The sequence below is a fragment of the Leucoraja erinacea genome, chromosome 28, assembly GCF_028641065.1.
Source record: "Leucoraja erinacea ecotype New England chromosome 28, Leri_hhj_1, whole genome shotgun sequence".
Taxonomy (NCBI): domain Eukaryota; kingdom Metazoa; phylum Chordata; class Chondrichthyes; order Rajiformes; family Rajidae; genus Leucoraja; species Leucoraja erinaceus.
The window spans coordinates 8,152,594-8,179,391 of record NC_073404.1 but is presented as its reverse complement, the minus strand read 5'-3'; the positions used below and the strand labels follow the sequence as shown (position 1 = coordinate 8,179,391).

The 26,798-nt window shown below is 42.5% G+C and overlaps 1 protein-coding gene across 7 annotated transcripts in view; it reads left to right on the top strand.

Moving 5' to 3' along the window:
- Positions 1-25,289, top strand: part of ulk2 (unc-51 like autophagy activating kinase 2) — a 92,916-nt gene extending 67,627 nt beyond the window's left edge. For 6 of the 7 annotated variants that reach the window (XM_055657639.1, XM_055657642.1, XM_055657636.1 and 3 more), the window contains 11 exons: positions 816-896; positions 5,814-6,085; positions 6,195-6,388; positions 7,337-7,446; positions 9,013-9,165; positions 9,997-10,205; positions 17,013-17,191; positions 19,072-19,190; positions 19,821-19,978; positions 20,787-20,922; positions 22,819-25,289. In XM_055657639.1, coding sequence (XP_055513614.1) covers positions 816-896; positions 5,814-6,085; positions 6,195-6,388; positions 7,337-7,446; positions 9,013-9,165; positions 9,997-10,205; positions 17,013-17,191; positions 19,072-19,190; positions 19,821-19,978; positions 20,787-20,922; positions 22,819-22,886 — 1,679 coding nt within the window. In that variant the 3' untranslated portion in view covers positions 22,887-25,289. The remainder of the gene's footprint in view (positions 1-815; positions 897-5,813; positions 6,086-6,194; positions 6,389-7,336; positions 7,447-9,012; positions 9,166-9,996; positions 10,206-17,012; positions 17,192-19,071; positions 19,191-19,820; positions 19,979-20,786; positions 20,923-22,818) is intronic. The other variant, XM_055657640.1, reaches the window with a different exon arrangement.
- Positions 25,290-26,798: the final 1,509 nt, after the last annotated feature.

The window sequence follows — 26,798 nt, the reverse complement described above, 5'->3', positions numbered from 1 at the left end:
GCTAATTCATATTGTAGAGCATGTTATTTACAAGGAACTATAGATATTTGTTTAAAACAACTGTAATCGCAGAGGGGAAGAGAAGGGTTCCTACTTGAAACATCACCTGTCCATGTTCTCCAGAGATGCCGCCTGACAAGGCTGAGTTACTCCAACACTTTAGCTCTCTTTTTATTTTTAAATCATCATATTTGTCCTCAAACATGTTGTGTTTGTCACTCATCCATGCTGATTCTATCGAATCAATTCATACCTCCTCAATGTTTCTCCCATCTCTGTAAATAGATACCAGTAATTCCCTGCAGTTACTGCTGACCCTAGAATTATTTAGTTTAAGATTTTAGGCTTGTGGAATCTAGTTTTTTCTTCTTTCCCTGATCAAATAATTTAATACAATTTGTAATTTTCCAATCCTGAGGAGAAATATCTGGAAACTGAGCCTTTTGAACATTATATTTAATTAATCTTCAACTTTATTATTTTTAATACATTGGAAAAGTAAGTTCAGGTAGAGATTTAATTATCTAAGTCCCTTTATTTTCTCCACTGTCTTCGTGTTAGTCTAAATATTCACAAAGCTCTTCGACATAGCTTATTTTGTTTCCCTTACAACACAATTACCTTCACTGTGAAAAGTTATTCAAAGCGCTAGTTTTGGAGGGTTTTACTTTAATGGATCCACAGTTACCGCACTCTTCATTTGTAAAAATAAGTCTCAGTTCGCTTTAAAAAGTCTTCAAGTTAATTTAAATTTTTAGGTGATGGTGCATTAATGTTAGAATAAATGCATCTTATTAATGGTTGCATCTCCACAGTTGGCACCATCCCTGAACAGCTAAGCCACTGCTGCTGTGGTCTGCCCCAGGGACACGAATCAAGATCCAGAACACCATCAGGTGAGTAATATAAGAAATAAGAATCAAATTCTTGCATACCAGTTGCTCTGTGAAATGCGAATTAACAGGTATAAAATGTATTGGATTAAACATCCATTCCCAACCCGTTCAGCATGAGAGTACTTGATTTCATTTATATGATCATAGCATCAAGGTGAGGAACCGTTTCCATATTCAATAGCATTATTTCAAATTCATTGGGCACTGCTGTTTCTATCTGATGAGAGATCTCTGCACGATAAGTGGACAAGCTCTGCATTAGTTCATTCCATCACAGTACATCCAATATTTTGACTTGTCGAACAAATTCTTGAGTCAAATGTGTGATATTTTGGATGTTATTGAGGACAACGATTAAGAACCAATATTTGTGAAGGCGCTGGGACAGTAGGGAAACTGAAATTTTCTGGAAAGTTAAACATTAATGAGCCTTGAAGATGCAAGGAACTGCAGATGTCAGTTTACCCAAAAAAAACAAAATGCTGGTGTAACTCAGTGTGTCAGGCAGCATCACTGGAAAACATGGATAGGTGACATTTCAGGTTAGGTCAGTCTGAGGAAGGACCCCAACCCAAAGTGTCACCCATCTACATTTTCCAGGGATGCTGCCTGACCCACTGAGTTACTTTGTCCCTTTGTATCTATTAATGAACTTTGCTACTCTCTTTGCAAAGTATTATAGTGCATAAAATCAACTGACTGTCCAGGCCCAGAGGACATTGGATCTGGTGTATTTTTCTAGTAGGGCTGTTCACTGAAGCCATGACAATGGAGAGAGTTTCAATATATTTGACTATTCCATGGGTCATTGTTAACACTGGAGAGGTCGTTAGTTGGCAAATTACAGAGATTTGACAAAGAGGGAGGTCACTAATTCCATCTTCTGTTGATATTTGCTGCAGAGATTGGTGATGTGCTGTAGCAAGGACACGAGTGAGGTAGCAGCATGAGGGTTGCATGGAGAGATTGGATATTAACCTTGTTGCTCAGTGTGAGTGGGATTTGAAGCTGCAAAATGGGGAGTTGGGCCAATATTGGCACTGTTGCACTGTGACAGGGGATGGGAAATGGAGGAGGAGAAATATGACATTATTAGTCACGCCAAATATCTCTAAGCGGCAATTTGTGGCTTATGTTCAAATGAATATTTGATTTCTCTTTGAGCAAAAATTGTAGACAATAAAATATTATTGCCTTTCATTTGCAAACAATCAAGGAAAGACACTAAAGTGCCTCCTCTGCCCACCACCTTCCCTCTGGCATTCCCTGGGGGGTCAAAAATAGCAGACCATGGAAGAGGCACATTCTGAAAATGAATTGTTGTTTACAATAAGCTAGGACCCCTTATTCTTATGAACGTATAATGATGTATGGATTGGTGATTTATAGGGGGGGAAAACTTAAACTAGGATGCAAGGAACATGTCAATTAATAATTTAATATAATTAATGTTCTCTTTTTAATTTCCTTGTAATCTGACAATATTACAACATTTTTGGCATTACTTGGGAGAAGGGAAAAGTGAGCCTTGAAATGGAAATTTAAACTGGGGACAAGAGGACACGTTCTGTGTAGATGTTCACAGGCTGGCTATAAATCTGCACAGTGGTCAGGGTAAAGTCTGATATAATTACATCAGAAAACTCATTGATGTACAAATGGCAACATTGGATTAAGTGGGTAGGACACGACAATACAAAACGTGTAGGAAGGAGCTGCATGCAGATGGTGGTTTAAACCGAAGATAGACACAGAAAGCTGGTAACTCAGCAGGTCAGACAAAGATGTTAACTGACCCGCAGAGTTACTCCAGCTTTTTTTGTGTCGCTACACAACAATACAAAGCCAATTAATGCAGGTAGGAAGATTGTAGGAAAACTTAAGATTATTGTAAGAAACAGATTACCTACCACTTCATGTTTGTGTCTTCAAATCTCCTCCTGTAAATTTAGAGTAATACAGGATGGAAATCAGCCCTTCGGCTCCACTCATCCATGCCAACCAAGGTGCTTTCCTGAGCTTGTTCCATTTGGTTGCATTTAGCGCATGTCCCTCAAACCTTTATTATCCTTGAACCTGTCTAAATGTCTTTAAAATGTTGAACCTGTAGCCATCTCCCTCACTTCCTCTGGTAGTTCTTTTCATATATACGTAATGATCACAGCAATGTGCATCTGTGCAGACTGTTAATGGAGTAAGGGCAGCACGGTGGTTCAGCAGTAGATTTGCTTCCTTAAGGGCCTGTCCCACTTAGGCGACCTTATTTGCGAGTTGAGGAGACTGCCTGCGCTCGTCACATGTTCGTAGGTGTGCTCTGGTGAGTCTCCTTCATGGTCGAGAGAAGTTCCCGCAGGGTGGTAACTATTCGCAGCCTCAGTATGGTTTTTCAACATGTTGGTCGCCATGGAGAAAATCAATAGTTTTAAAGTCGTAGTGCAGTGGTAGTGGGGTTGCCATGTCATTGTAGGTCGTCGAGGTATCCGTAGGAAATCTCCTTTGCTAACCGGGCATTTTTTTAATTGGCTCATTGCGGTGGAACGCCAGCACGAGTTTTCAGAACCAAGAAAAACAGACCGGTAATGTTAAATGCCCGCTAAACTTCACAGCTGTGTATCTCTAGCTTCTTAAAAGTCTCCCCCCCCCCCCCCCCCCCTCTCTCTCCGTAAGTGGGACAAGCCCTTTACAGCACGAGAGACCCAGGTTCGAAACTAATCACGGGTGCTGTCTGTACGGAGTTAGTACGTTCTCCCCATTACCTAGGTAGATTTTCTCCGGGTGCTTCGGTTTCCTCACAATTTCCAAAAACGTGCAGGGTTTTAGGTTAATTGGCTTCGGTGAAATTATAAATTGTAGTGTCTGTGGGATAGTGTTAGTGTGCGGGTATCACTAGTCGGCGCGGACTTGTGGGCCAAAGGGCCTAATTCCGTGCTGTATCTCTAAACTAAACTAAAATATACACCACCTTCTGCATGGTAAACTGGCCTCTAATGTCATTTAAATCTTTCCTCGTTTGTCTTATGCTTACCAGTTTTAGACTCCGCTACCCTGGGAGAAAGTCTATGACCATTCACCTTATCTATGCCTTTTGTGATTTTATAAACCTCTCTAAGGCCCACCACTCAGCCTCTTTCACTCAAGGGAAACTTTTCCCAGTCTCTTCTCACACCTCAAGCTTAATCACATTCTTCCCATGGTCTGCAACCAGGACAGCACACTATATTCCATGCGCTGTCTCACCAATGTCCTGTACAGCTAAAAAATGGAGTCCCAACTCTTGTACTTATACCTTCTCCAATAAATGCAAGCTTGCCATGCGCCTCCTTCACTGCCTTATCTGACTATGTTGCCCCTTTCAGGCAACCATTGTATCCCGAGGTTTATCTGTTCTACAACATTCCCCAGGGTCCTGTTATTTAGTCCTGCCCTGGTTTAACATACCAAAATGCATCACTAAATTCCATCTGCTATTCCTTTGCCCACATCCCCATCTGATCTGGATCTTTCCATCTCATAAAAAAAAATTATTTGTCCTGGTTTCTGGTCACCTACCCTTTGATCACTGACAGATCTTGCCTGAAAACACTTCTTCAATGTGAATACCAAAGAGATTGTAACCTTGGTTGCCACGTCAAAAATATCAATCGCAAGACTGGAACAAATCCGGCTTTGGGGCCATCACCTTATTTTATTAGTTCCCTTGACTTTGTACTGAACTGGATAAGTTTAAATCCCATTTAAAAACAAAACTGCCCACAGTTAACATGAAAATGTATCCTTGATGATGTCATTCAGGGAAGTGGGTGTTTTTTGAGAATGTTGCTGCATTCTGATAAGCTAAAAATAATGATGTTTCCAAAACAATAATTTAATGAATCGCCTATATGTTTTTTGCTATCTTGCATATGAAGTAAGCTAGTTCAAGATGAAATGTGAAAAGCAAAGTGAAATTTGTAAATAAAGCATCATTTACATCAAACATCTTACAATCTTTCTAGATAAATTTTATTTCAAAGTGCAATTACTGACATTTTAGTATCAGTTGAGGATGAAATGTTCAGAACTTTTTATAAACTGCTTATAATGAACTTTGTATTTTCAACATTAAGTGAAAAGCAGTGTAATTTATAGAACTTCTCAAGTACTATCTGTAAGAGCTGCAGACTTGGAATATTAAGATCTCTCAAAAAGATGTTCAGAGTTTTGATCCATGGATATAATTCTTCAAATATTCCCCGTCCACCCAAACAAAACGTGCACTACCTCACCTTCATCACACAGACACCTAATAAATAACAATAATAAACCACGCAATAACCATATAACCATATAACAATTACAGCACGGAAACAGGCCATCTCGGCCCTACAAGTCCATGCCGAACAAATTTTTTTCCCCTTAGTCCCACCTGCCTGCACTCGTACCATAACCCTCCATTCCCTTCTCATCCATATGCCTATCCAATTTATTTTTAAATGATACCAATGAACCTGCCTCCACCACTTCCACTGGGAGCTCATTCCACACCGCCACCACTCTCTGCGTAAAGAAGTTCCCCCTCATATTACCCCTAAACTTCTGTCCCTTAATTCTGAAGTAATGTCCTCTTGTTTGAATCTTCCCTATTCTCAAAGGGAAAAGCTTGTCCACATCAACTCTGTCTATCCCTCTCATCATTTTAAAGACGTCTATCAGGTCCCCCCTTAACCTTATCAGACCTCTTATCAGGTCCCCCATTAACCTTAAGCAATAGCTTTGAATTCCTGTTTGCTATTCTTGTGTGTACATTCATGACTCAGTTGATTAGGTTTAAATAATTAATATTGAAAGTTCTCACTGTGATGTCACATTTGTGGAGATTTAAGCTGCTATTTGTTTTCCTTCCATTTTATGAGACTAAATAAAGAATATTGTTTCCAGGTTCACCATCTCCTCAATCACACTTACTGGGCGCAAGACTCCAAAGTGCCCCAACTCTTACTGATATCTACCAGAGCAAACAAAAACTCCGTAAGCAGCACTCGGAGCCAGTCTATCCTCCGTCTACAGGGTATGGCTGTAGCCATTCTCCACAGCCTGGTAGACCAGTCAGCCTCGGCACCTCCCCAACAAAACACATGGGAACATCTCCGCGAAGTTCTGACTGGCTGCATAAAACTCCCTTGCCCACTATCATTGGATCGCCAACAAAGGTGAGTGAACGTTAATGGTTATGCTGTTTGCTTCCATGGAAGCGAGTTCGGATAGGTGTTCCAATGCCTTTCAGATGAATTTCAGTTTAACATATGTGTGCTACCATAGACTACTGCTCCACTCAAGCTACCTAAAACTCAAGCGTCTTCCAATTTGCTTGCCTTGGCTGCACAGCAAGAATTAACTGAGAGTCCACCAATACAGTCGAGAGCCATGCTGGAGGCCAGAGAGTTCTGCATCTGTCACCCACAAGCAAGTTCTAAACGTACAGCTTCTGAGGAGAACAAAACTACTTTTGGCAGGTACCATTTTCTTTATTTGTTGTCTCTGGAAATGATGTTAAGCCATGTTCTGTTGTATTAACAAAAAAAACATATACCTTCTGGGCAAGAAGAACACTGCTTCTAGAGGCTTGATGGGTTGGATCCAATCTTGTACTAACTATTGGGAGAGAGCGCAAAAGGAATTTTATTGTCCATGTGGTCCAAGCTATAACTGACTTGAGGATGAGACAAGAAACTGAGGATGCTGACTTGAAGGTGCTTCGTCCTGATGAGAGAGCCGCAAGACATTGTGGTATCCATCGGGGAAACACAAAGTGCTGGAGTAACTCAGCGGGTCAGGCAGCATCTGTGGAGCGAATGGACGGGCTCCATTTCAGGTTGGGATCCTCCTTCAGATTGGAGCCGAAACATCGCCTGTCCATTCCCTCCCCACCTGCTGCCTGACCCACTGAGTTAGCTCAGCACTTTGTGTTTATCTCAAGATTCCAGCATCTGCAGTTCCTTATGTCTCCACTTCTTCAAATAAAGTCCTGCCAGCTCTGGTTCAGAGCTGAAGAAATCCTCACAGCTGAGGAGCTGCTGCACAAACCCAGGAACCAGCTGTTGTTATTGTCACCCTGGGACCATTCACTCCGATCAAAGGAAACCAGTGACATTCTCCCTACAATTGCTGAAATAAGTTATCAGTCACATATCTCATGGTGGGGCTATGGTGTATAAATGGCTGGTTTTGGGTTTTTTTTACATTTGTGTCTACATTCAAAAGTGCTTCATTGGTTGTAAATGCCTTAACAACATCCTGAGATTTGGACTGAATCGATGTAAAGGCTTGTTATTGTTATTAAAAAAAAATGCTCCCCTCAAATAACCCCAATATTCTGGCAAATATATGCTCAAAGTTCTTTAATCAACAGAGGAAAGACCACATTAAACCTGGTTTAAAAATAAATTTGAATCTTTTTGCAGATCTGTAAGTACTGGAAAATTATCTGATCAAGTGACAAAGACCACATTTGGAGGCCATACCTATCAGGGCAGCAACGACAGTCTGAATACCGAGCGTCCAATGGATATAGGTAAAGATAATTGCTCCTCACTTTGCTGTGATAATATCTCTTCAATTCTAGCCTTGTGGCAATGATGTCCATTTGGCTTTTGATACCCTGTCTCTGCTCCATAAAAAGATTTTATAAATACCTTCCTGCCCTTTTGTTTAAGGCTGTTCATATTTCTATTTTTAGTCTTACTCGACCAACAGAGCAGTCAGGTGATCTTCTCCGTATTCACTCTGGAGCTGCTGCTTCAAACCTTTGATTTATTTTACAAAGGCTGTCGTTAGAGGATTGTTCATTGCATGGATGTTTTGGTGTGGAGGCTATCCAACACTGATGGCCAGTGTGCTGTCAAGGCGCCTTTTCACCCAGCTGTGGCACAGCTCCCTATTGTGCATTAAATCAGCTGATTTTAAACTGGCTTGTAAATAAGGAGTTTTACAGTTAACGCAGACCTTCATATTGTTATACGTGCATGCAGAAATGGCTCAATGAGACAGTATCGGAGGGCTGCAGCTTTCCTGCACTATAAGTTCATGTCAACTACTGCAGGAGAGGGGAGCACTGAAACAAGCTTTAAAAAAGCAAAGAAAAAAATATGTGGCACCCTGTGAAGAAATGGTTGAGTTTAGTTTATTGTCACATGTACCGAGGTACAGTGAAAAGCTTTTGTTGTGTGCTAACCAGAGAGCAAAATGACATTACATGATTACAATCGAGCCGTCCACAATGTACAGATACATGATAAAGGGAATAATGTTTTAGTGCAAGAGAAATGGAATGGATAGCTTAAGTTTTGTTGCATGTACCTGAATGATTTCTAGCATTGCAACTTTACCTTCCACTTTAGATCCTTCCTGTTATCCAGGAGAATGGGCTGTCTAAAGCCATAACTGGAGACAAAAAAGACTGCAAATGCTGCAACCTTGAGCAAAGACAAGCATTGCTGAAGTAACTCAGAAGGTCAGGCAGCATCAATCTGAAGCGGGGTTCCACCCAAAACATTTCCCTCCACAGTTGTTGCCTGGCCAGTTGAGTTCCTCCAGCAATTTGTTTTATGTTTAGTTGAAAACATAATTCCTTTATTGAGTGCGCAGCTGCAGCTTGATAAGAAGGAGCCACAAAATGCTGGAGTATCTCAGGCAGCGTCTCTGGAGAACATAGATAGGTAAAGTTTCGGGTTGAGACCCTTCTTTAAATTCAGAGTCTGAAGAAGGTTCCCGACCCGAATCATCGCCTATCCATGTTCTCCAGAGATGTTGCCTGAACGTTGTTAATCCTGCACTTTGTATCTTTTATAAAGCAGCATCCGCAGTTCCTTGTTTCTGTAGCTTAATAGATCTGGTTTTGTGTTCTACCCACTCAGTCAGCCTAATAGCATCAGAAACTCATGGGAATAATTTGAGATGTGTTTGGTGCAACAGAATGCTATAACCCAATTAGTTCATGCATGTTAATTTGGTGCAGTGGAAATAGTGCACAAAGTGTCAGCAGATTGTGTTTTGCATGTCCTCTGATGATACCTTTTGCAGTTTGCACATTTTGCACTATTTCTTCCTGTTTGCATGATTTATTTTTCTTTCTGCCCAGCTCCTGCAGGCGCTTGTGGTCTGACAATGGGTTCCCCTGCCATGGTGATAGGAGTGAGCCCGAGGACTGTGGTGTTCACTGTAGGCTCACCACCAAGTAGTGTCACCCCTCCCCATAGCAGCCACATGGTCACCAGAGCAAGGACAATGTCAGGTAAGTCTTGGCTGCTGTCACAATGTAAATTGTACACAATACTAATCCCCCTACGGTCTTTACAGGCATGAGGAGCTATTGCCTCACAGCCCGAGAGATTGGGGTTTGATTCTGATCTCGGGTCCTGTGTGTGTGTGTGTGTGTGTGTGTGTGTGTGTGTGTATGGAGTTTGCATGTTCTCCATTTCCTCCAGGTGCTCCAGTTTCCTGCCGCATCACAAAGATGGACGGGTTCGTAGGTCCATTAGCCTTTGTCAATTGTCCCTTGTGTGCAGGGAGTGCATGCTAAAGTGTGATAAGTTGTGATAGATCAGCGTGGACTCGGTGGGCCGATGGTCCTGTCCCATGCTGTATTGCACTAAACTTCCCTCAACGTGTTATCTGAGAAAGACTTGGGGGTCACAGTTGGCCTTTAAATGATTATCCAACAGACATTATTCAAAGTGATCAAACAGCCTTTATTTTGAAATAATATTATGGGCATGAAGAATGTTATCCGAAAATAGTCCTAATTTTCTGATATGTTGGAATGTATGTTGTGCAGATTAAATGTGTTTGCCGTTATCTTTAACACTGTCGGATATGGATCACGTGCAGACAGATGAGTGTTAGTTTATCTTGGCACCATGTTCAGCACAGACCTTGTGGGCCAAAGGGCCTGTTCCTGTACTGTAATATTCTGTGTTTGGCTGTTCTAAAGTCAAGTGATTTTAAAATTCTTCTAATTTAGCTTCAGTTTATTATCGTAATTATTCTATGTCCTTCATTAAGATGCTACACCTTGTGGCTTCCATGTGGCTTCTGCTTAGTTTTTCTCCCCTCTTCCTTGCAGTTGGCTCGGGCAGCCCGCTGGGATCTCTGTGCTCTAACAGTGGGCGGATTTACATGGGTTCCCCGCCAGGTGGTTCCATGGGTACCTCGCCTCCTGGAGTAGAGGGTCCCTCCAGTCTGAAGTACATGACGTTTGGTACCTCGCCTCCAAGTTTGGAAGGATTTATCACATTTGAAGCTCCAGAGCTCCCAGAAGAGACTTTAATGGAGGTGAGCTCTTTTAACAGTTCGAATTAAAAAAATAAAACTATCACTTCTCTTGCTCCATAAAGTGGGTGGTGACCCTCAGCTTCCAAATTGTTCCGTGCGAAATATAAGTATCGCAATGGAACAAAGCTAATGTTGTAATCTGTACAGGCTAATGTTAATTAAACAGTACATTTTAAGTTCTTGCATTCTATTTAAGCATAAGCTAACATGGTAATCTTTGCAATGGAAAATACTGATCGTGGATTTAGATTATTATTGTTTTTGAGATTCCTAAATTACTGAACTAATCTTTTAAGTGACCTGATACTGTATTCAAGAATGTATGAAAACACATCGGTCATTTAAATATCAATTCCATCCCCTTCACAACACTGGACAAGTTTCCTTACTTTCCAACCTTCTTGAAAATACTCAGCATATCTGGCTGCATCTGTGGGAAGAGAAAGAGAGTTCACATTTTAGGGTGAAGACCTTTCATTAGTTCGGTCTAAGCATTAGCTCTGTTTCTTTCGCACAGAAAATAACTTGGCCTGACTTCTCAGTTTTTATTTTACATTTCCAGCGACTGCAGTTTTTGTTTGATTTTCACTTGCTTACTATAAACTTCATCTCAGTAATTTGATCTCTCAAAGGGTAATTTTTTTGTAGGTTATGTTTAAGAGTCGTATGTACCAAGATACAGCGAAAAACGTTGTTTTTCATGCTATCCAAGGAGATCAGATATCCCACACATAAATATAATCAAATCGAACACAAGTACAATAAATAGAGGAAACGGGAAGATACAGAATGCAGAATATAAATCTCACCATTGTAGAGCATCGATTCCATAGGCAAAGTCTCAATGAGGAGAGGTGAATCGGACAGTACCCTAGCTTATGGCAGGACCATTCAGAAGCCTGATAACAGAGGGAAGAAGCTGTTCCTGAGTCTGGTGGTGCGCACTTTCAAGCTTCTGTACCCTCTGTCGGACAGGAGCAGGGAGAAAAAGGAATGACCGTGGTAGAACAAGTCCTTGATTATGTTAACTGCTTTTTGTGAGGCAGCATGAAGTGAAGATGGAGTCAATGGTGGGCATCTGGTGTGTGTGATGGACTGGGCTACATCTCCAACTCTGCAATTTCTTACAGTCTTGGGCTGAGCTGTTCCCAAACACACCCTGAGCACAAAACTTCTTTCTGTTTGTGCATCATTGGTGCTTGCTTCTCTGCCATTCATTCCTGGTGTCCTTGGAAAACCTCAATACCCAAAATACCCTCCCTCCAAGCTTGCCCATTGTAGTCGTAGCTCATCTTGTTGGGGTGAATGGTGGAATGCATGTCAAAGGGAAGTTTGGATGGTATCAGCCAAAAGCCAACAACCTGAAAATCCCACACGTTTTTAATATTCCAAATGTTTGACCAAATTCTCATATTACTCTAATTTCTAGCCTATGTTCAATTTAGACAGGTACATGGATAGGATAGGTTTAGACGGATATAGGCCAAACACAGGCTGGTGAGGCTGGTGTAGATGGGAAATGTTCGCTGGTGTGGGCAAGTTGGGCTGAAGGGCCAGTTTCCACATTGTATGAATGTGTGACTCTAATATAGAGCTAGTTTTGTTGTGCGTGGTCCCTTGGGCAAGAGTGACCATAATATGGTTGAGTTCTTCATTAGGATGGAGAGTGACATTGTTAAGTCAGAAACAAGGGTCCTGAACTTAAAGAAAGGTAACTTTGAGGGTATGAGACGTGAATTGGCCAAGATAGACTGGCAATTGATTCTTAATGGGTTGACGGTGGATATGCAATGGAAGGCATTTAAAGACTGCATGGATGAACTACAACAAATGTTCATCCCAATTTGGCAAAAAAAAAAATCAGGGAAGTTAGTGCATCCGTGGATAACAAAGGAAATCGGGGAGAGTATCAAAACAAAAGATGAAGTGTACAAATTAGCCAGAAAAAAGCAGCCTACCAGAGGACTGGGAGAAATTCAGAGTCCAGCAGAGGAGGACAAAGGGCTTAATTAGAAAAGGGAAAATAGAATATGAAAGACAACTGGCATGGAACATAAAAACTGACTGCAAAAGCTTTTATAGATATGCGAAGAGAAAAAGATGAGTTAAAACAAATGTAGGTCCCTTGCAGTCAGAAACAGGTGAATTGATCATGGGGAACAAGGACATGGCAGACCAATTGAATAACTACTTTGGTTCTGTCTTCACTAAGGAAGACATAAATAATCTGCCGGAAATAGCAGGGGACCCGGGGTCAAATGAGATGGAGGAACTGAGTGAAATCCTGGTTAGCCGGGAAGTGGTGTTGGGTAAATTGAATGGATTAAAGGCCAATAAATCCCCAGGGCCAGATAGGCTGCATCCCAGAGTACTTAAGTAGCCCCAGAAATAGTGGATGCATTAGTGATAATTTTTCAAAATTCTGGAGTAGTTCCTGAGGATTGGAGGGTAGCTAATGTAACCCCACTTTTTAAAAAGGGAGGGAGAGAAAAAACGGGGAATTACAGACCAGTTAGTCTAACGTCGGTAATGGAGAAACTGCTAGAATCAGTTATTAAAGATGGGATAGCAGCACATTTGAAAAGTGGTGAAATCATTGGACAAAGTCAGCATGGATTTATGAAAGGTAAATCATGTCTGACGAATCATATAGAATTTTCGAGGATGTAACTAGTAGAGTGGATAAGGGAGAACCAGTGGATGTGTTGTATCTGGACTTTCAGAAGGCTTTCGACAAGGTCCCACATAAGAGATTAGTATACAAACTTAAAGCACATGGTATTGGGGGTTCAGTATTGATGTGGAAACGTGTCCTTTTCACAATGGCAGGCAGTGACTAGTGGGGTACCGCAAGGATCAGTGCTGGGACCCCAGCTTTTTACGATATATATTAATGATTTGGACGAGGGAATTGAATGCAACATCTCCAAGTTTGCGGATGATACAAAGCTGGGGGGCAGTGTTAGCTGTGAGGAGGATGCTAGGAGGCTGCAAGGTGACTTGGATAGGCTGGGTGAGTGGGCAAATGCATGGCAGATTCAGTATAATGTGGATAAATGTGAGGTTATCCACTTTGGTGGCAAAAACAGGAAAGTAGACTATTATCTGAATGGTGCCCGATTAGGAAAGGGGGAGGTGCAACGAGACCTGGGTGTCATGGTACACCAGTCATTAAAAGTAGGCATGCAGGTGCAGCAGGCAGTGAAGAAGGCGAATGGTATGTTAGCATTCATAGCAAAAGGATTTGAGTATAGGAGCAGGGAGGTTCTACTGCAGTTGTACAGGGTCTTGGTGAGACCACACCTGGAGTATTGCATACAGTTTTGGTCTCCTAATCTGAGGAAAGGCATTCTTGCCATAGAGGGAGTACAGAGAAGGTTCACCAGACTGATTGCTGGGATGGCAGGACTTTCATACGAAGAAAGACTGGATAGACTTGGTTTGTACTCGCTAGAATTTAGAAGATTGAGGGGGGATCTTATAGAAACTTACAAAATTCTTAAGGGGTTGGACAGGCTAGATGCAGGAAGATTGTTTCCGATGTTGGGGAAGTCCAGAATAAGGGGTCACAGTTTAAGGATAAGGGGGAAATCTTTTAGGACCGAGATGAGGAAACCATTTTTCACACAGAGAGTGGTGAATCTCTGGAATTCTCTGCCACAGAAGGTAGTTGAGGCCAGTTCATTGGCTATATTTAAGAGGGAGTTAGATGTGGCCCTTGTGGCTAAAGGGATCAGGGGGTATGGAGAGAAGGCAGGTACAGGATACTGAGTTGGATGATCAGCCATGATCATACTGAATGGCGGTGCAGGCTCGAAGGGCCTAATGGCCTACTCGTGCACCTATTTTCTATGTTTCTATATTTATAACACAATGAAGTGATATTGCCCAAGAGTTCTTGTGGAAAATACAATTTGACAGCATTAACTAAAATCAGTGTGTCATTTAAAGTGGCTGTTGCTACTGACATATCCAAACAGAGTGAAAAGCTGTTATGACTGGCTGTGCCGAACACCCCAACGCAACTAATACAGAGCTTTCATCCTGCTCTAGCGGCAGAGTTTGTGAAGCGACTTAAAATGGTGCTGCCATCAAAGGATCAACAAAAATAAACTGCTTTGCACCTAGGCTTCACTGTCACTGTTTAGTGTTTAGCCCACTGCACAATGTGTGGAAGAACGCATACCTCCCCTCCCACCCATCTACACTTCACGCCGTCTGTGAAAGGCAGCAAACTTTATCAAAGTCCTTTCCCACCCCGGTCATTCCTCCTCCCTATTCCCGTTGGGCAGAAGATATGGAAGCTTGAAAGTGCACAACACCAGACTCAAACAGCTTCTTCCACTCTGTTACCAGATGACTGAATGGTCGTTAAGATCCTCCCTCACCATAATCGGGTACGGTCCCAATTCCCCAACCAACCTCATGGTGGGCATTGGACTTTGCCTCTGAAACTGTTTGTTACGCTACAATGCTGAGAAACTATATTCTGTACTCTGGTATCTTTCACTTCGCTCCACCTATTGTACTGGTGTGTGGCTTGCTTGTATTCATGCATATTATCTGATTTGATTGGATAGCATCCAAACAAAATCTTTTCACTGTACCCTGATATAATGCTAAACCTAAACCTAGTGGCAAAGGCAATGATGCAAGATGGAATCAAGCAGTGAGGAATATTTAAGCATGCTATCACATTTGGATTGCTGTTGTAACGTACTGTAGGTTTCCTGAAATGTTCGACAGATGTTTGTCTTATGAATTTTGTAGCCAATGCAAAATCTTCCACAAATTCCAGTGTGTTGTAATTTGCAGTTGTTGTACAAACAAGGTAGACAGAAAATGCTGGAGTAATTCTCCAACTGGAGGTAGCTTGTCTGGAGAGAAAGAATGGGTGACGTTTCGGGTCGAGACCTTTATTTGGATCCGGATTCTCTGGCGTCTTAGGGGCGCCCGAACATTTGTGAAAGACATTTCTCTGCAACATAACAGGAAATAACCAGAGATTAAGCATATTTATATTTGTGGACTCTGAAACAGTGTGCAATGGTGGAGACGGGAAGGAAGGGGACGTTATGTGGAGAACCTGAAGGAGAGCTTATCTTGTTATAGAGATATAGCATGGAAACTGAGTCCATGCCAACCATCGATCACACGTTCACACCCGTTCTATGTTATCCCCTTTTCATTCACACTAGGAGTAATTTAGAGTTCAAATAACCTACAAACCTGTACGTCTTTGGGATTTGGGAAGAAACTGGAGCACCCAGAGGAAACCCAGGTGGTCATTGGGAGAACATGCAAACTCCGCATAGATAGTCCCCAAGGGCAGGATCGAACCCGGCTCTCTGGCGCATTGAGGCAGCAACTGCACCACTGTGCCGATATTTTGTTCTGATCTATTTAATCCCTTTAACTGATGCAAGTGCGGTTACAACTGGACGTAAAGCTTGTCTAGTAAATGATGATGGTTTCAATAATAATGGAAATCGAACAATTAAATGCTTGAGAGACTTGGATGAACAGAAACAACAGCTCTGTTCCCAGGTCTCCTGGTGAGCTTGCTGTTGAGCATGTTCCAATCTTGGCGGGCGGTGGCACTACGCATACCATTTGGAACATCAGCTGATGCTGCTGCATCCCTAGAGTGTAAAGAACAGCTGAAGCGTAAACAAACTATCTTTGGCTATTTAAAAGGCTCCGTTCTTCCTGAAAATAGTCACCATGCCCTTCATCACTTCTTGATGGCCTTTGGCCACAACTCGTGGTCAGTGGAAACACATCAAAATAAAATCATCCTTTTGAGTTTTGTTACAAACCTGAGTTACTGAGAAATTTCATTTTTGTTCCGATCTTGGCAACGTTTTATCATTTTCAAGTGCACACCACTTGCACATGTTAGTTTTATGTCTCTGAGTCAGCTGCCTTGTACGAAACATGTTGTGCCTTTTATTTCCAAATCGTACCACCCCTATTCTGCTGCCAAGGTCTCTGCTTTTTGTGCACCACACTTTATTGCAACCCTCCAGCTCGCCATTTTAAAACTTTACACTTTACAGCCCGAGAACAGTTCCCATCTTTGGTCCCTTCAGTCCATGTTGTTAACTTCACTGATGGCTCTATAAAAAAAAAATGTGTTTAATCTACCCTATGGATCAGAAACCAAACCCTTTATAAGTCAAAGCTGAATATATGACCATCTGCTGAGAGGCAGTATTTTGAGAGTTTCTTATTTTTAACTCCAGGGAAACCACATCTCATCCCAAGGCTTCATCTTGAAGGTACGACTGAAGTTATGCATCAGAAAAAAAGAATTTCTAGTTTCTCACAATCATTATGGTGTACCTTCAATGATTTTTTTTTTAACAAATCACCAAGGCATTAGCGTGTGAGTTGTTTGATTTCCTAGGAATAATGTTCTACCTACGATTATCATCAATATAATTTACATTCAGAGCCTACGGCTTTTATAATGATTTGTGAAACTGAAGTTGACGCAGTACTGTTGAAATTATACTGTTTTGTCTGACACAAAAGGGACATTAAGTGCTGGAGTAACTCAGTGGGTCAGGCAGCATCTCAGGAAAACATGGATAGGTGATCCTTCGGTTCAAGACCCTTCTTCAGACTGCAAAATATCCATCTTCTCCAGTGATGCCTGACCTGATGAGTTACTCCAGCACTTTGTGTCCCTTTGCATATTAACCAGCATCTGCAGTTCTTTGTTTTTATATTATTTGCAGTCTGGGATTGTTTTAAATACAGTCAGATATAAAAGTAACTTTTTCTTCTGTCTGTTGATTGCAGAGAGAGCATACGGATACCTTGCGCCACCTGAATACGATGCTGACATTTGCAGAATGCATTATGGACATTGCAGCATTGAAAGGAGGCAGCTTGGAGCTGGGGACCTCAGCTGCCTCTCTGTACCAAGTCCAGGAGAGCATAGTGGTTGACCAGATCAGCCGGCTCAGCAAGGAGTGGGGGTCAGTATTTGTGTTCTTGATCACATTGCCTTGGGAAAATCTCAAATCTGGAACTGCGGTTTAAAATTTTGCTGGACGAAATTTAGATTATTTAGCATTTGGGTTAATTGATGCGAGTTTATATTATGCATTCAATGTTCAAATTTCTTTAGTCAGTGGGTAGTGAATCTGTGGAACTCTTTGCCACAGAAGGCTGTGGAGGCCAAGTCAATGGATATTTTTAAGGCAGAGATATATAGATTCTTGATTTGTATGAGTGACAGGTTAAGGGGAAAAGACTGGAGAATGGGGTTAGGAGGGAGAGATAGATCAGCCATGATTGAATGGTGGAGTAGACTTGATGGGCCGAATGCCCTAATTCTGCTCCGATCACTTATGACCTGTGAACATGTAGGAGTCAACAACATTTTCCCCTTGAGTAATACGATGGAAATATTAATGTTTCTGTCTTCTAAAAGTATTTAAAAAACACCCATGGACTTTTGTTTTTCTGACACCATTACCTATCTAAATGAGCAAACAGCCAAAATATTTTTTGGGACCTGCCACTCTGACTGATTGAAAATGATAGCACAAGTGGCACTAATTGACACATATTCCTGGATTTCCAAAAACCTTTCCCCTCTCTCTTTCCTGTTCCCCCCCCCCCCCCCCCTCCCCAGTGTGCACCCATTTCTCTCACTATCCTGCCCTTCCCTACCCCATCGGTTTCCCTCCCAATATCTTTACATTTCTCTCCTCTTCTGTCCTTATCTGACACCCCTTTGTCTCCTTTCCAATCTCGCCTTTGTCCACTCATCTGCCAATCTGCCACCTCACCTGTATCCACCTATCTGAAGAAGGGTCACCACCCAAAATATCTCCCATCGTTTTCCCCCAGAGATGCTGCCTGCCCTGCTGAGACACTTCAGCACTTTATATCTTTTTTTGGAATAAACCAGCATCTGCAGTTTCTTGTTTCCACTTTCTCCGGGCGTTGTGCCGCCCACAACGCTTTTCCATCGTTCTCCCCACTACTACAATCAGTTTGCCCCTAATGTGTCGGGTGTACCTACGAACCGATTCCTATCCTTTCCCTCCATAGATACTGCCTGACCCGCTGAGTTACTCCAGCACTTTGTGTTTTGCTCATGATTCCAGCATCTGCAGTTCCTGTGTCTCCTGTCCCTCAAGCCGATGCTCCTTTCCCAGATTCAAGACCGACTGCCTCCTGCCAGTTTTGTTTTCGGCTCCACAGATGTTCATCTGAGATTATTAAACCTAGAAATTAGGACAGGAAGGCCTGCCCCTCCTGCAGCAGTTTGGTTTTAGCCCCTAGCCACAAGGGTTTTTAGCCTTTCACACCCTGGTCCAGAATCTTATTGTTCATCTGTTTTAAAGGATTTTCCCCTTTATCCTTAAACCCCTTGTCCTGGACTTCCCTAACATCGGGAACAGTTGCCAGCAGTCTGCTGCCATAAAGACCAAAGTATATACCTGTTCCAGATTTCAAGGGTGGTAGAGCTGCTGCCTCACAGTGCCAAAGACCAGGGTTCGATCCTGACCTCGGGTGCTGCCTGTGTGGAATTTGCACATTCTTCCTGTGACCATGTGGGTTTGCTCCGATTTGCTCCCACATTCGAAAAACCTGCGGGTTTGTAAGTTAATTAATTGGCCTCTGTAAATTGCACTGAGAGTGTAGGGAGTGGATGCGAAAGTGGGATAACACAGAAATGAGTGTGGACATGTGATCGATTGTCAGCAAGGACTCGGTGGGTCGCAGGGTCTGTTTCCATGCTGCATCTTCCAGTCAATCGATCAATATTGCTGTTGGGGTTCTTGAAGATATTTGTTGGTTGACTCAATTGTATACAAACGTTAACGCTGCATTCATCCTGCAGACAAGTGGAGCAGCTTGTGTTGTACATGAAAGGAGCACAACTGTTGGCATCGTCTTTGCACCTTGCCAAAGACCGGGTTAAATCTGGCAAGCTGAACCCATCCACAGCAGTCAAACAAGGTACTGACAGCTTTGTTTATGGAAGTCCAACACGTTGGTTCATTGGCATGTTCTTAACCTGGGGCCAGGAGGGAAAGGGGGCTATTTCATTAGGGTGGGGTAAATCTGTGCATTTAAATGAGTTTGCAAGGCCAAATGAGAATTGTTAAATGAGAAAAGGTTTCTAATCCCTCTTCAAACTTTGTGACATGCAATTTGATATCCTTCAGTTCGCAGTCATTTAGTCAGGCTTAAATAATGTGCTATGTACAAACTCTCTGAGGCCTTCAGAATATGAAACATAATGCAAGCTCCATCTTCTGTCCCCTGTGTTTCACCTGACCTTGCTGTGCTTGCAGATGCAATTGAGGCAGAAAGATTATCAATTCCCATTGCACTGCTTTCTGCAAAAGAGGCAGCGAGCAAAACATTGCTACAATGCCAATTCGTGGGTGCATTGCCAATTAAATGCTTGCAGCTAGACATTAACGTCAAAGCTGTTTATTAAATTATTGTGTGCATTGGAAGATCATCGCATGAATTAATCATGGCAGCAGCTTAAAATTCAGAAATAATGTCCTTGTTGGCTGAAGTTATGAAATGCCTTTTGTAAAATGTGTCACTAATCATGCTACATGTTCTCTTGGACAGTTGTTAAAAATCTGAATGAGCGTTACAAGTGTTGCATCTCATTTTGCAAGAAACTCACGGAGAAGCTGAATCATTTCTTCTCCGATAAGCAGAGGTTTGTGGATGAAATCAACAGTGTTACTGCGGAGAAACTGATCTATAGCTACGCTGTGGAAATGGTAAATCCATGCTTCTATTTTCTTCTTTCAAATTTATTTATGTGGGTGATATTTGCCTTGAGTTTCACAGTGGACAGTACAAATATTAATGTGGGAGGTTGGTCGGATTTTGAGGTGTTAGATGAATAGTTGGTCTTTTGAAGTCTGAAGAAAGGTGCCACACTGAAACATCATCTATCCATGTTCTCCTGAGATGCTGCCTGGCCCGCTGAGTTACTCCAGCACTGTGTGTGTCTTCTCTGGTCTTGTGAAGAGTGGGAGGTACTGGTAAAACAATCCCTGACTGGAAGCCATCAGCTCTCCAATGTGATAACACCTTGAGTGTAGGAGAGAAGGGGCAAGCATGCAGGGGGTGATAGAGTCGTGGGGAAATGCACCCCATCAGCCCACTAAGTCCGTGCTGACCACAGAGAAATGTGATGCACTCTGTATCACTTCTGCACGCTAGCATCTCTTATACCCGAGTCTCATAGGGCCCAGGTTCAAAGTGATCCAGGAAAAGAATAAATACATTTTGAATTCATCCAAAAAGGTGTTGGGTTACCCATGGACCTTTTCCATTTATTGTGTGTGTGTACATGAAAAATTTAGCTGCAACCTTTAATTCTAAATGGCATGACACCGCATAAAATGTGGTGATGCAGCCAGTCTATTTTGTCGCACTCTCTCGCTGTCTGAATGACAGCTTGCATCTGTACAGCTCCTTAAAGGGAAGGTACCTCTCAAATTATATTGTTGCAGCGGTGAATCAGTATGTTGCATTAAACTTGCATTGAATTGTCAGCTACTGTCTTTGTTGCAAATCCAGGTGCAGTCAGCAGCACTGGATGAAATGTTTCAGCAAACGGAAGACATCACGTACCGGTACCACAAAGCAGCCTTGCTGCTGGAAGGCTTGACAAAGACACTACAAGATCCTGCTGACATTGATAACATTCTCAAATGTAAGGACAGACATAAAGATGGGTCAATTCAAAGTTCTTTACCTGTGTGGTTGATCCTTGACCGTTGAAATACTAGGTCTTTCTCTCTCTGCCATGCAGTATACTTCCACCACTGTTCATTTCATTCCTCTGAATCAAAACTAGGAGGTTTAATGAAGACTTCTGCAGGATTAGTCCATGTGCATCCCGACCTCAACAGCAGGATTTGATCCCCGAGATGGTTTAACTCGGACAGCATCACAGGCACTATGATGAGTCTCGGCACTTTTAGCAGTGCGTTCATGTTATAGGAGTAGAATTAGGCCATTTGGCCCATAGACCATCTACTCCGCCATTCAATCATGGCTGATCTACCTTTCCCTCTCAACCCCATTCTCCTGCCTTCTCCCCTTCATCCCTGACACCCGCACTAATCAAGAATCTGTTGAATCTCCTCCTGAAATATGTCCGAATTCCTCTTCCACTTGCATCCCTCTTCCCGGCTTTGCATTTCACTCCTCCTCTTCTCTCCTAATCTTGACACCTTTTTGTCATCTCTGGCCTTTGTCACTATCTCCACCCATCTGCTAATCAGCCCCCTCCTGCCTCCCCTCCTGTATCCAGCTATCACTCGCCCGCTTCATCCTTCCCCCACCTTTCTTGCAGCTTTCCCCTCCCTCCTCCAGTCAGTCTGAAGAAGGGTCCCGACCCAAAACGTTATCTGTCTATTCCCTCCACAGATGTATTAGTCAGTTTCTCCGCAAACCAACTTAGCGATGCAGCTCACTCAAAATTTGATGTATTGATCTGCAAATGCGAATGGAAGCTCTTCTCGCCCTTCCTCTGCATCCTCCCTCTAATCAACTGCATTCACTCATGCACCCTCCTTTGCCCTGCCAGATTCTCCAACATTGGTAACAAAACAGCTAGCTGTCACGGCTCTTTGCAATATGTTCTTTACTCCAGCCCCACCTCGTCTTTTCCCACACTTGGTACCTTGAGATGATACTTAAGGTACGGTGGAACAGAGGTAGAGTTGCTGCCTTACAGCACCAGAGACCCGGGTTTGACCCTGACTACAGGTGCTGTAGGTACGGAGTTTGTACGTTCTCCACATGACCTGCATGTGTTTTCTCCGGGATTTTTGGTTTCTTCCCACACTCCAAAGACATACAGATTTGTAGGTTAATTGGTTTGATATAATTGTAAATTGTCCCTAGTGTGCCTAGGATAGTGTTTGTGTGCAGGGATAGTTGGTCGGCACGGACTTGGTGAGCCGAAGGGCCTGTTTCCGCTCTGTACCTCTAAAACTAAAAGTGCATTTCAGTTTGATCATGCTTTCTCCAGTTGTACTGTTGTACATGGGAGAAGAAGGCATAACAACCTGGAGTTTGAAGACTCAGACTTCAATCAACCATTACTTTACATAGCAAGGGCAGTCTCTTTATCCTGTTACTTACAGAAGAGTGTATCTGTTGAAGAACTTGACTGAAATTGACTTCAAAAGCTGTAAACTCAGTTTAGTGCAGTGTATATTTAATTCCCTGCTAGAGCAGTTGGAATGATTCAATGGGGTAAATTAAGTGCAATGGGGAATATTCCTGCCTATGTAAGCCCATGATCTTGTTTTAAATCAGTTAATAAAGCAGCACCTTGCCTCTGGTCTGCCAGTAGCACAGATGGGTAGGGACGGTTTATTTAGGTTGTGACCTTGTGCCAAGAGGTTGCGGTGGGTTTGCCGGGACACCATGCCCTGTACAACACTAATATGTGGAGACGGTGCAACACTGAATGGACAGAGCCACTGATAAATCGTTGAAAGATAATGGTCAGTTTTGCATAGATCGCAGTTGATAAGTGGAGGCAGACCAGCTGGCAGATGAATTTTTAATTGAATGTCTGTTTGTGTTTTTGCAGACAAAACCAGTATTGAGCGCAGACTCTCGGCGCTATGTCACGGCACGGTGGCTTTGTATGATAACTAGCCTTCTGAAATGGACCACACGCATCAATGCAGGGACCACCACCACCTCTCCTCAGATCTTTGGAGTTGCCTTTATCCCCCAACCGCGCTCCCTCCCACCCAACCCCACCATTTGGAGAACGGTTCATGCTGGGTTTATTTAATTCTCCGGAGCCTCTGCCAATCCACCAGGTGAAGAAGGATTGACTTTTGTTTTAGAAGAGTTACCAAAGAGGAGTTCTTGTTTCAAGAGAAAGGAAATTTACCTACAAATACAGATGAATACTTCTGGGGAAACCCCTCTCAGCAATGTAGCATATTCTTTCATTTCAGTTTTCCTCAAAGAGGCAAAGTGTGAGGCAGTTACTGGGTCCGGCTTCCAAAGCCACTCACGGCCGGAATGTGTTAACGCAAGCACGGGAGTAAAACTGAAGCCTCTGCTTTCGTCACGGAACTCATGGGGTACTTGGAAACGTGCACTCACAAAGGAACTCCGCGCCCTGTCTGATCAGCTTGTGGTGGCTCACCCAGAGTGGCTGGTTCACGGTGACCGTGAATTGTGTTTCTGTCGGAGAAACCTTTTACCTTTTTTTATAAGCGACACTTACGGTGTGTGACAAGCAAACAAATGCTACTTGCAGAGTTTGTACCTTTTACCTGGGTCCCTGCACAGCCATTCGGAGGCATGCTTTGTCTTGTATCCTCTGATGCCCCATCAAATGCATATCAACCCGCAGAAACCAGTCAAGGAGAAGATGAGCACTTTATGTGAATATGAATTTGGCAGCAGAGAGATGGAGTGCCCCTCCCCACCAAGTAAACCAGCAGGCAAACTGGGTGCTGCAGTGGATGGACAACGCCTGGGGATTTTCTTGTTTTTATTTTTTTGTGTGTGTGGCTCCCTACGTTTCTTGAAATGGTGAAGACTTTGCTCCATCTGACAACCACTTCTGATTGCACTAGTACAGACCTTTGAGCGTCCTTCATTACGTTACGCCGAACTCCTCATAAAATGGAGCACCTTAAACGCTGCATGGAAGGAATGGGGAAAAAAGTAATGAAGAACAGTAATGGAAAAAAAAAGTAAACTCTCCCAGCAGTATGAGCTCCATTACATTTGACAAAGGACATTTTAATGTTTGTTTTGAAGCTAAAGGCACAGAGTGCTTGACACTTCAACTCAAAAGACTGCAAAAAAAAATAGCCTGTATTATTACAAGCCTTTCCATTTTTTTTACATATTAAATACTTGAGTAGTTCATATAGTGCAACTATCTGTATATAATGAAACTAGTTCTTTTTTTCTCTCCTTTTAGCCAGTGATTGCTGACTTTTAAATGCTATTTTTGGGCTGGCTTTATGTTGTGCATGTGATAAGTGTGACTGTGCCACTGGGCCTATTAACATTACTAATAATGCTGTTCCTGCAAACAGTATTATGTTGATAAAGCAATGTTCCTGTAGGTTGAGAACCCATTGTACAGACTAATGTAACACTTGATATTTTTCAGGGGTGGAAAAAAGTTTTGGGATTCTGGTAACCAAACAAGCACAATTGTTTCTTTCTATTTTGTGTGATTAGAGTGAATGAGGTGGGGTTAAGAGTGTACTGTGCAGACTGGTGGAGGATTATGGCTAACTAATGTAACTCACACGGTGGAGGCGTTCAGAGAGTAGTTGACTGTCCATTTTAGTTCTTTTCAATACTTAAAAAGTAGCTGTTAAGTTAGAAAGGAATCGACATTTAAAATAAGCCTGCATTGTACGGTACTTGGGAACGGGAAGTGACTAGCTGCTCTGTCCCTTCACCTCCAGTGTATGAGCTCTTGCTCCCTTTTTGAAAGGAATTGCATGCTTTTGGTGATTTGTACATCATTGTTTAACTGCCCAACAGATCCGGCCAGAAGTGGCATTCACGGACCTAACAATTCCCGTGGCATTCTCTTCCAGAGTTGTTCAATATTTTTTCCACCCTTCAGCAGTTATTTAGTTGTCCATTTTTAAAAAAAAAAACTGTTTCTCAGCTGCTCAAGTACTTGAATATTAAACATTAACAATCATGTTTAATCTCCCAGCGACGGTGTGTTGGAAATATTTTCACTGTAGCAATTTGGCTTGTTTATGAAGCGTGTCACCAGTTTAATTTTTCTCCCCCTCACTTTGTTTTATGAAAAGAAACTAATGTGTACATTTATTTATCTGTAAACGATTCCATTAATTTTGAAGACTTTTTATTTATAAAATATTTGTACTATTAGATCTTTAATAGTGTTTCTACCTCTCATTGTGTATAATGGCATGCATACTCTTTAAGAAATCAGGTTGCAGACACATTCATTTGTTATTTAGCAGCCTTTTTAATATGGCCTGTATAGATGTACATTAAGAAGCCGGAAATAAAATTGTCCTGGAATAATAATAGAAAGGCTGTATTAAATTACTTTGTGTTTTAGTTACATTTTGCAATTTAATGACTGCGGGAGTTTCTCTGAAGTCAGAGGGTAGGTACCTCTTCATGTTTTCCTTTGTGTACGTATTAGTTGAGTTGTGTGAAATCTGAACATATTGGTGGATGAGGAAATAGTGGATGTAAACAAGGAGACGTGCTATTTTCTGCCCAGTTCTCTGCCACCTTCATCAGTCTCCCTGTGGAGAGCACCTGATGTCATTCGACATTCACCTCCAGCACTGTGTCTGAGAAAGAAAAGCCATCTGCAGAGATTACATTCAAAACCTATTGGAGAATATTAGTTATAAGGAGAGATTGGACCGATCTGGGAAAAGGGCACAAAGTGCTGGAGTAACTCAGCGGTCCCTGGATGCTGCTTCACCCGCTCAGTTTACTCCAGCACTTTTGTAAACCAGCATCTACAGTTCCTTGTTACTACATTTGGACAAACCTGTAGTGTTTTCCCTAGAGTGTCCGAGGCTGAGGGGAGACGTAATTTTATACAAAATCTACGAGTCGTTCTTAAACACAAGAGAGGTGCTGGAAGACTGGAAGGTGGCTCTTTGTGCCTCTTTTCATAAAGGGCTGCAGGGAAAATGCTGGGAACTATAGGCCAGTGAGCTTAACATCTGTAGTTGGAAAGGTACTAGAGAGTATTCTGAGGGGAAGTTTATTCCTGTGTAACTCAGGCATTTGGATGGGTAAGGGCTGATTAGGGAAAGTCAGCATGGTTTTGTACGAGGGAGGTCGTGTCTCATAAATCTGATTGATTTTTTTGAAGACGTGACCAAATAGGCTGATGAGGGCAGAGATGTAGATGTTGTGTACATGGACTTCAGTAATGCATCCGACAAGGTTCCTCATGGTAGGATGCTCTGGAAGATTAGATCGCATGGGATCCAAGAAGAGGAAGATAAATGGATAGCAAATGGGCTCCATGGAAAGAAGCAGAGGGTGATGGTGGAAGGTTGCTTCTCAGACTGGAGGCCTGTGACTAGTGGTGTGCCTCAGGGTTTGGTGCTGGGCCCGTTACTGTTTGTCATCTACATCAATGATTTGGATGAGAACATACGGGGCAAGATTAGCAAGGTAGCTGATGATACAAAAGTGAGTGGTTTTGCAGACAGTGAAGATGGTTGTGAACGATTGCAGCAGGATCTGGATCGATTGGCCAGGTGGGCGGAGGAATGGTTGATGGAATTTAATACAGAGAAGTGTGTTGCATTTTGGGATTTGGGGCATTGAGTATAAGTATCAGGAAGTGATAATGCAGCTTCATAGGACTTTGGTGAAGCTGCATTTGGAGTATTGCATGCAGTTCTCATCGCCCCATTTCAGGAAGGATGTGGAGCCTATGGGAAGGGCGCAGAGGAGGTTTACCAGAATGATGTCTGATTGATGAGAGGATTTTAGACACAGGGGAAGGTTGGGCAGATTTGGATTGTTTACTCTGGAACGACTGAGGTTACAGAGGGACCTGATAGA